Here is a 9,047-nt window from a genome sequence, read left to right as displayed (position 1 = left end):
TACTTCACTTAGCATATTGCCCTCCAAGTCCATCCATGTTGCTGCAAAAGGCAAAAGTTTGTTCCATTTTTATGGCTGAGTAGTAGTCCATTGTACATATACAGTACCTGTTCTTTATCCATTCATTTGTCGACGGACACTTAGGTAGCTTCCATATCTTTGCAATTGTAAATAATGCTTCTGTGAGCATTGGGGTGCATGGATCTTTTCGAATTAGTGGGGTTTTGAGGGGATATATACCCAGGAGTGGAATTGCAGGATCCTATGGTAGTTCTGTTTTTAGTTTTTTGAGAAACCTCTATGCTGTTTTCCCCAGTGGCTGCACCAATCTTACATTCTCCCAACAGCGTACAAGGGTTCCCTTTTCTCCACATCCTTACCTACATTTGTTATTTGTGTTCTTTTTCATGAGAGCCATTCTGACTAGGTGTGAGGTGATATCTCTTTGTGGATTTGACTTGCAGTTGCCTGATGATTAGTGATGTGGAGGATCATTTCATGTGCCTGTTGGCCATCTGCATTTTCTCCTTGAAAAAATGTCTATTCAGTTCTTCTGCCCATGTTTGTAATTGGGTTGTTTGTTTTCTTGATGTTGAGTTGTATGAGCTGTTTATATATACTGGATATTAATCCTTTGTCAGTCACTTCAGCTGCAAATCTTTTCTCCCATTCAATAGGTTGTCTTTTAGTTTGGTCAGTGGTTTCCTTTGTTGTGCAAAAAAGCTTTTAAGTTTAGTTAGGTCCCATTTGTTTATTTTTCCCTTTACTTCTTTTCCTTAGGAGATAGGTCCAAAAAAATATTGCTGTGATTTATGTCAAAGAGTGTTCTGCCTGTGTTTCCCTCTAGGAGTTTTATAGTATCCGGTCTTACATTTAGGCCTTTACCCTATTTTGCATTTATTTTTGTTTATGCTGTTGGACAATGGTCTAATTTCATTCTTTTACATGGAGCTGTTCAGTTCTCTCAGCACCACTTTTTGAAGAGACTGTCTTTTCTCCAGTGTATACTGTATTCCTGCCTAGTTTGTTGTAGATTAATTGACCATAGGTGCGTGGGTTTATTTCTTTGCTTTCTATCCTGTTCCATTGATCTATTTGTCTGTTTTTGTGCCAGTCCCATACTGTTTTGATTACTGTAGTGTGAAACCAGGGCGTATGATTCCTCCAGCTCTGTTGTTCTTTCTCAAGATTGTTTTGGCTCTTCAGGGTCTTTTGTGTTTCCATAGAAAATTTTAAATTATTTGTGCAAATTCTGTGTAAAATGCCAAGAGTATTTTCATAGGAATTGCATTGATTGCAGTTCTGTAGGTTGACTTGAGTAGTATGGTCATTTTAACACTACGGATGCTTCCAATTCAAGAATGCAATGTTATCTTTCCATCTGTTTGTGTTGTCTTCAGTTTCTTTCATCACTGTTATACTTTTCAGGGTACAGGTCTTTTGCCTCCTTAGGTAGGTTTATTCCTAGGTATTCTATCATTGTGATGCAATGGTAAATGAGATAGTTTCCTTAATTTCTCTTTCTGATACTTTGTTTTTAGTGTATACAGATGCAACTGATTTCTGTATATTAATAATAGTATTTAATAAGCTTCAGTTTCTACGTTTGTGAATGGTATTGACCACATATATTTGTACTGATCCAATACAAGGCTGAATTTTGGTATTTGTAAAATCAACTGGGAAACACTCCTTCATAGTTTGTGATCCCAACCTAGATAACACAGCATTGCAATAGGAATTTACTTGGAAATGTGAAAGTAATTACCAGTACAATTAATGGCCACCGGGTTGTTCTTCGGGACACCACGTCGTCGGCTCAGTGGTGCGTGCCCTGCTGTGGGACTGTCCTGTGCCCACCATAGGGCAGGGCCAGGCCCCAGGCATGTGGGCCATAGCGGGAGGGGCTTCCCTGCGGGGAGCAGGCATTGCCAGCACACATCGTCCTGGAGAGAGGCCACATGTGGCGCCCTCAGGAAGGGAGACTGTGGGGGGATGGAGGGCCGATGGGTGGGGTGTAGCGGAGGCACCTTGTTGGGGACCCTGGGGGGGGGGACCCGTGGGGTCCGGTGGCCGTTAGAAGTTCCTCTCTGTGTTATCATGCCCTCCGTTCAATGGTTTCAGTCAATGTTTCTCTTTAATAAATTTCTCGGAACGTTTCAGCTGAGTGTGGCCTCCGCAGTGGGCAATGGAGGGAAAGGATTGCTGCGGGTGAGGGTGGGGGTCCAGAGTCGGATTCCTGCTCAGCACCTGTGGGACACCTCTCCAGTGAGAGGGTAGGGTAGGCACTTTGCAGACCCAGACATGGTGAGGGTTCTTCTTCCATTTCATAGGTGAATTGTAAAGTTTTAGCGAAAACTGATAATTGCCTGAAAAGGCAGTAGAGAAGTTAAAATGTAAATGAAAAACTTGATTATCTCAGCAGGAAAAAGGGAACATAGGAGCAACAATAGTTGGACTGACAGTGCTACGGACTGAATATTTGTAATCCTCTCCCCCTCATTCACCTGTGAAATTCTAACCCCCAAAGGGATGGGATTTGGAGGTGGGGCGCTGGGAAGTGATTAGCCCATGATGGGGGAGCCCTCATGGATGAGATTAGCTCCCTTATAAAAGAGACCCCAGACAGCTGCCTCATCCTCTTGTGCCATGTGAGAAGGTGGCTAGTTGATACAACTAGACAAGAAATCAGTCCATATAAAGAAGAGCTTTATTACTGTTGCTTTATTACTCAGCTGTACAAAGGAACGAAATGGGTCGTTTGTAGAGACGTGGATGGATCCTAGAGACTGTCATACAGAGTGAAGGAAGTCAGAGAGAGAAAAACAAATATCGTATATTAATGCATATGTGTGGACCCTAGAAAAATGGTACAGATGAACCGGTTTGCAGGGCAGAAACAGAGACACAGATGTAGAGCACAGACATGTGGACACCAAGGTGGGAAAATGGTGGGGGCGGGGGTGGTGGTGTGATGAATTGGGAGATTGGGATTGACAAATGTACACTAATATGTACAAAATGGGTAACTAGTAAGAACCTGCTGTATAAAAGAATACATAAAATAAAATTCAAAAATTAAAAAAAACAAAAGAAATCAGAATAGGTTTATGACATTATCAATCACAGTAGAAAACCACCTGTAAAGACAAATTGACATATTTGCCACAATGGGCTCTGCTTCGCCAAGTTTGCTCCCCCAACTCCACAGCCTTGCAGGGAGGCCTTCCTATTGGTGCAAGGCCAATGGGCGTGTCTTTTGCCTCCAGAGGCGCCAAACCTTGGGACCTCAGACCCTCAGTGCGCAAGGCTTCTGCTGCTTCCATAGCAAAGCGCCTCCTCACGTGCTCTTCTCATCCAACCACTTTCTCTGTAAAGAGACGTCTAGAACTTTCTCCCGAATCTTCCTGGAGCTTCCGGGAGCACCCGGAAACCCGCGTGGCGTTCGCACGGAGTGCCTGGGACCGTCGGCTGCTGAGACGAGCTCTTCAGCCCCTTCTGAGCGGGACTCCGGAGTCATCCACAGAGTCAGAGCAAGTCAGGAGACAGGCGGGGGCTTTGCCGGGGGCTGGACTCCGCAGGTACCGGGGGCCCTGGGAAGGAGTGGAGGTGGGGGGAGGGCTACGGGCTGCTCGGTTGGGAGTGGGGGAGCGGCGGCGGAGGGCAGCGGGTTGAAGGGGGGCTGAGGGAAGGGTCCCCCCGTGTTCGGGTCGGAGGGGAGGACCGCTGGCTGCTGGGGTGGCTGGTGGGGTGCGTTTTCGAGTCGGAGCGTAGAGGGTGGGGCTAATGTCTAAGCGTGGGGGGGCCGGAGCAGAGGGCTTCCTGCTGGGCGGGTGTGGCCGGCCTTGGGGCCAGAGGAGAGGAGGACTGGCTGAGGGGGTGGGGAGGTCGGGATGGGCTGGCCCCCGCCCCAGGGGCCTACAAGGGAGAGGAGGGCTAAAGGCTGCTGCGTGTGGCGGGAGGAAGGGGGAGGTACTCCTGGCTGAGGCGGGGGTCGATGGGGAGGACTCCTGGGCGCAGGTGCGTTAGGTAGGCGTTAGGGGAGGTCCCGCCGGGGCGGGGCGTGGGTTGGGGGGCGACGACGCTCGTGACAGGAAGGGGGCTCAGGCTCCCGGGTGGGCGGGGGCACGAGGGTTGGGCTCTGCGTCTCGGGTGCGAGAACCGAGGGCCCCTGGCGCTGAGGGTGCTCGTGGGAGGACTCTCCCGTGTGGGGAGGTGAGAGAGGCACTCAGATGTCTGTGCATGAGGGGCCGCCAGCGGAGAGTCAAGGTGAGGAGCCGAGGGAGCGCTGAGGGACCCCCGCGGGATCATCTCAGCCCTGAGAAGCCCTGGGCTTGGTGGCCTGATGTTTTGTCCATAGATTCCCCCTGGGGCTCTCGGGACAGTGAAAGCCTTGGTGTGAGGGTCCGGCCTCGGGTGAACACAGGGGGCGTCCCCGGACCTGCCAGGGCTCAAGCTGAGGACTCTGAAGGAGGACAGAGGGGACCCCACTGATCCCCGCCCCTGCCATCAGCCCTGGGCAGTCCCGGGCCGGAATGAGCACTTGGCAAGGAGATTTGACTTCCGCCTCCAGGTCTCAGAGACACTGGGGACCTGGTGTAAGGGACGGGGCCTAAAGAGGGCGGAGGGAAGAATCCCAGGACCTGCCGGGAGTCGAGGTGAGGAACCTGAGGGAGGAATGAGCGGACCCTGGACCCCAGAAGAGAGGGGCCCCTGGGGAGGTGATAGGGTGGGATGACCCCATGCAGCACTTCCTGACATCCGGGTCTCAGAGACCCTGGTGAGGGGTTAAAAGGGGCGGGGTCTCAGAGAGGCTGGGGAGGGGGTATAAGGGGCGGGGTCTCAGGCGGGCACAGGAGAGAATCCCAGGTCCTGCGTGGAGTCAAGGTGAGGGCCCTGAGGGAGGACTGAGGGCAGCCTGGACCCCAGAACAGAGCTGGCCCTGGGAGGCCATAGGGTGGGATGAGCACAGCAGCACATCCTGACATCCGGGCCTCAGAGAAGCTGGGGACCTGGGATAAGGGGCGGGGTCTCATGAGGGCAGAGGGTAAAATGTCAGGTCCCTGGTGGACTAGAGTTAGAGCCCTTAGGGGACCCTGAGAGAGGACAAAAAGGACCCACCAGGTCCCCGCCCTGGCAGGTGGCCGTGGGAGGCCCCGGGGCGGGATGAGCACAGTAGGCCTGTCCTGACGTCCTGACGTCCGGGTCTCTGAGAGACTGGCGCCCTGGTAGAAGGAGCAGGGACTCACAGTGGCAGACGGGACAATCCCAGGTCCTGCCCAGAGTCCAGCCTGCACGCGAGGAAGCCAGGATTGAGGACGTTAGACCCCAACACAGGGAGGGATCCTTTGCCCTTCCGCGGGGGCCTTGGAGGCGCCAGAGCACGGTCAGCAGATGAGATGTTTCCTGACTTCTGGCTCAGGGTCCTCGGGAGGTCAGGTGTTTGGTGTGAGGGGTGAGGCTTCAGGTCCGCAGAGGGTGGACTCCCAGGACCCCGAGGGCAGACTGAGCAGACCCTCAGTCCTGGTACAGGGGCCTCCACAGAAACCTGCCCCTGTGGTCAGTGCTGGGAGGCCAGGCAGGAGGTGAGGACCCAGAATGTCCCCACCCTAGGACCCTCGGGAGGCCCTGGACAGGTGCAGCCACATGTGGGGCCCCCTCACTGCTTTCTGTTCAGACTCGGGGTCTTGTTCTGAGTTTCCCCTCAGGCCCACAAAGGGGAGAGTCCAGGCCCTTAAGGGGAACGGTGAGCACTACGAGCCAGCCCCGAGGAGACCACCCACCCCAGAACCCAGAACTGGGGGTATCTCACAGAGTCCGGCCCATCCCTCCTACCAGCACCGAGGGGCCCAGGGCTGTGCCACAGTCTACACAAGGGGTGCCCCCTCCATCCCTCTTACAGGGGCTCCAGGAACCGGGAGGCGAAGGCCCAAGTCTGAGGACCGTGTCCTCAGGCCACAGAGCAGAGGAGGCGCAGGCAGTGCCAGGAGTCAAGGGGAGGTGCGTGCCCTGAGTGTGTACCCAGGGGCTCCCCCTCCAAGAACAGAGGGGACCCCACAACACCCGAGTCACCCCACCATCCTGTTCAGCCCCAGAACCTGGGGCCGTGCTGGCTGCACCCTGAGGAGCCCCCTCACTTCCTTCTTCAGGTTGGCAGGGGACAGGCCGCCCAGGAGGAGCGCCCCTGTGAGGCCCGAGGGCACCCCTGAAGACGAGACCTGTAAGTGACTTTTGTCAGAGCTGCCCAGGGTGCCTTTCTCCGCCGAGGCCGCTCACACGCCCTCTCTCCCCCAGGTCCGTGGTCCCTACCTGTCACCCCTGCCCACACTCCCGTCGGCGGCCCGACCCCAGGCATCATGCCCCTGGTCGAGATGAGTGAGCTCCGCCAGCCGGAGGCAGACTTCCAGACCCCAGTCCCGGTCCAGGGCCTGGTGGAGGCACAGCTGTTGGGGGCTGAGGGGGAGGAGGCCGTATCCCCCTCGTCCTCCTCTTCTTACTCTGACCTGTTCCTGGGCACCTTGGAGGAGGTGGCTGATGCTGGAGAACCCAGTCCCCCCCAGAGCCCCTCCCCCACTGCCATGGCCACCCCTCCATGGAGCCAATCTGAAGACGACGGCCTCAGCCCCCAAGATGAGGAAGGGCCGAGCACCTGGCATGACCAGGAAGATGTGCTCCAACATGCTCTATGTCAGAAGGTGGATGAACTGATGGGGTTCCTGCTGTTCAAGCATCACACCAAGGAGTTGACCACAAAGGCAGAAATGCTGACCATCCTCGAAGATTACCAGGACCACTTCCCCATGGTCTTCAGGCGAGCCTCTGAGGACATGCGGCTGGTCCTTGGCCACGACGTGAAGGAAGTGGACCCCAGCAATCACTCCTATGTCCTCGTCCCCACCCTGGGCCTCACCTACGATGGGATGCTGAGTGACAGGCCGAGCATGCCCAAGACCGGCCTCCTGTTGCTGCTCCTGGGCCTGATCCTCCTGGAGGCCGACTCTGTTGCCCCTGAGGAGGTGGTCTGGAGAGCACTTAGCAAGATAGGTGTGTGTGCCGGGAGGGAGCACTACATCTATGGGGAGCCCAGGGAGCTCCTCACCAAAGTGTGGGTGCAGGAGGGCTACGTGGAGTACCGGCAGGTGCCCCACAGCGACCCCGCCCGCTACGAGTTCCTCTGGGGTCCCCGGGCCTACGCGGAGACCAGCAAGTGTCAGGTCCTGGAGCATCTGCACAGGGTCAGTGAATGGGATCCCAGGTCCTTCCCATCCCTGTCTGCAGAGGGTGTGAGCGACGAGGAACAGGGACCCTGAGCCAGAGCAGCAGCCAGGCTCCTTCCAGGCCCACGTCCAGCAGCTTCTCCCGTGGGGCAGGAAGGGAGGCTGATCCTTCACTCTGAGTTTGAAGAGGGAGTGGTCAGCCTTCTAAGCAGTGAGGGCCCGGGCAAGTTGGGGCAACCCGGTGTAGCATCTTTGTTTTCCTGTTTTCTAAGATGACGTGGAAATTCATCTGTTTCCTTTAGTGCTTTTTCAAATGTTGTTCTTTTTCATAGAAGATGTTTTAAATGCCAATACTTTGTATTTTTTATACAATTTTTAAAGGTTACATTCAATTTACAGTTGTTACCAAATATTGGCTCTATTCCCCATGTTGTACAATACATCCTTGTAGCCCGTCTTACACCCCAAAGTTTGTGCCTCCCACTCCTCCATCCCTGTAGTGCCCCTCCCTCATCCCTACTGATAAGCACTAACTAGTTTGTTCTCTGTATCTTTGAGTCTGCTTCTTTTTTTGATATATTCACTAGTTTGTTGTATCTTTTAGATTCCACCTGTGAGTGATATCGTGCATTATTTGCCGTTCCCTGTCTGACTTACTTCACTTAGCATATTGCCCTCCAAGTCCATCCATGTTGCTGCAAAAGGCAAAAGTTTGTTCCATTTTTATGGCTGAGTAGTAGTCCATTGTACATATATAGTACCTGTTCTTTATCCATTCATTTGTCGACGGACACTTAGGTAGCTTCCATATCTTTGCAATTGTAAATAATGCTTCTGTGAGCATTGGGGTGCATGGATCTTTTCGAATTAGTGGGGTTTTGAGGGGATATATACCCAGGAGTGGAATTGCAGGATCCTATGGTAGTTCTGTTTTTAGTTTTTTGAGAAACCTCTATGCTGTTTTCCCCAGTGGCTGCACCAATCTTACATTCTCCCAACAGCGTACAAGGGTTCCCTTTTCTCCACATCCTTACCTACATTTGTTATTTGTGTTCTTTTTCATGAGAGCCATTCTGACTAGGTGTGAGGTGATATCTCTTTGTGGATTTGACTTGCAGTTGCCTGATGATTAGTGATGTGGAGGATCATTTCATGTGCCTGTTGGCCATCTGCATTTTCTCCTTGAAAAAATGTCTATTCAGTTCTTCTGCCCATGTTTGTAATTGGGTTGTTTGTTTTCTTGATGTTGAGTTGTATGAGCTGTTTATATATACTGGATATTAATCCTTTGTCAGTCACTTCAGCTGCAAATCTTTTCTCCCATTCAATAGGTTGTCTTTTAGTTTGGTCAGTGGTTTCCTTTGTTGTGCAAAAAAGCTTTTAAGTTTAGTTAGGTCCCATTTGTTTATTTTTCCCTTTACTTCTTTTCCTTAGGAGATAGGTCCAAAAAAATATTGCTGTGATTTATGTCAAAGAGTGTTCTGCCTGTGTTTCCCTCTAGGAGTTTTATAGTATCCGGTCTTACATTTAGGCCTTTACCCTATTTTGCATTTATTTTTGTTTATGCTGTTGGACAATGGTCTAATTTCATTCTTTTACATGTAGCTGTTCAGTTCTCTCAGCACCACTTTTTGAAGAGACTGTCTTTTCTCCAGTGTATACTGTATTCCTGCCTAGTTTGTTGTAGATTAATTGACCATAGGTGCGTGGGTTTATTTCTTTGCTTTCTATCCTGTTCCATTGATCTATTTGTCTGTTTTTGTGCCAGTCCCATACTGTTTTGATTACTGTAGTGTGAAACCAGGGCGTATGATTCCTCCAGCTCTGTTG

The 9,047-nt window shown here is 52.1% G+C and overlaps 1 protein-coding gene across 1 annotated transcript; it reads left to right on the top strand.

Annotated features, from left to right (window-relative positions):
* Nucleotides 1-3,170: 3,170 nt before the first annotated feature.
* LOC308609892 (melanoma-associated antigen 8-like) lies at nt 3,171-7,363 on the top strand (the record flags this gene model as incomplete). The annotated part of the gene is made up of 4 exons (XM_081259170.1): nt 3,171-3,581; nt 5,903-6,000; nt 6,150-6,220; nt 6,295-7,363. 4 exons carry the CDS (start codon nt 3,171-3,173, stop codon nt 7,308-7,310), a joined length of 1,596 nt encoding a protein of 531 aa, XP_081115296.1. The 3' UTR covers nt 7,311-7,363.
* Nucleotides 7,364-9,047: the final 1,684 nt, after the last annotated feature.

The sequence above is a fragment of the Mesoplodon bidens genome (genome assembly GCF_964165515.1).
Source record: "Mesoplodon bidens genome assembly, contig: HAP1_SCAFFOLD_999, whole genome shotgun sequence".
NCBI classification, from domain to species: domain Eukaryota; kingdom Metazoa; phylum Chordata; class Mammalia; order Artiodactyla; family Ziphiidae; genus Mesoplodon; species Mesoplodon bidens.
Note: the sequence above shows the minus strand (reverse complement) of the source record. Positions and strands in the feature narration are given on the sequence as shown.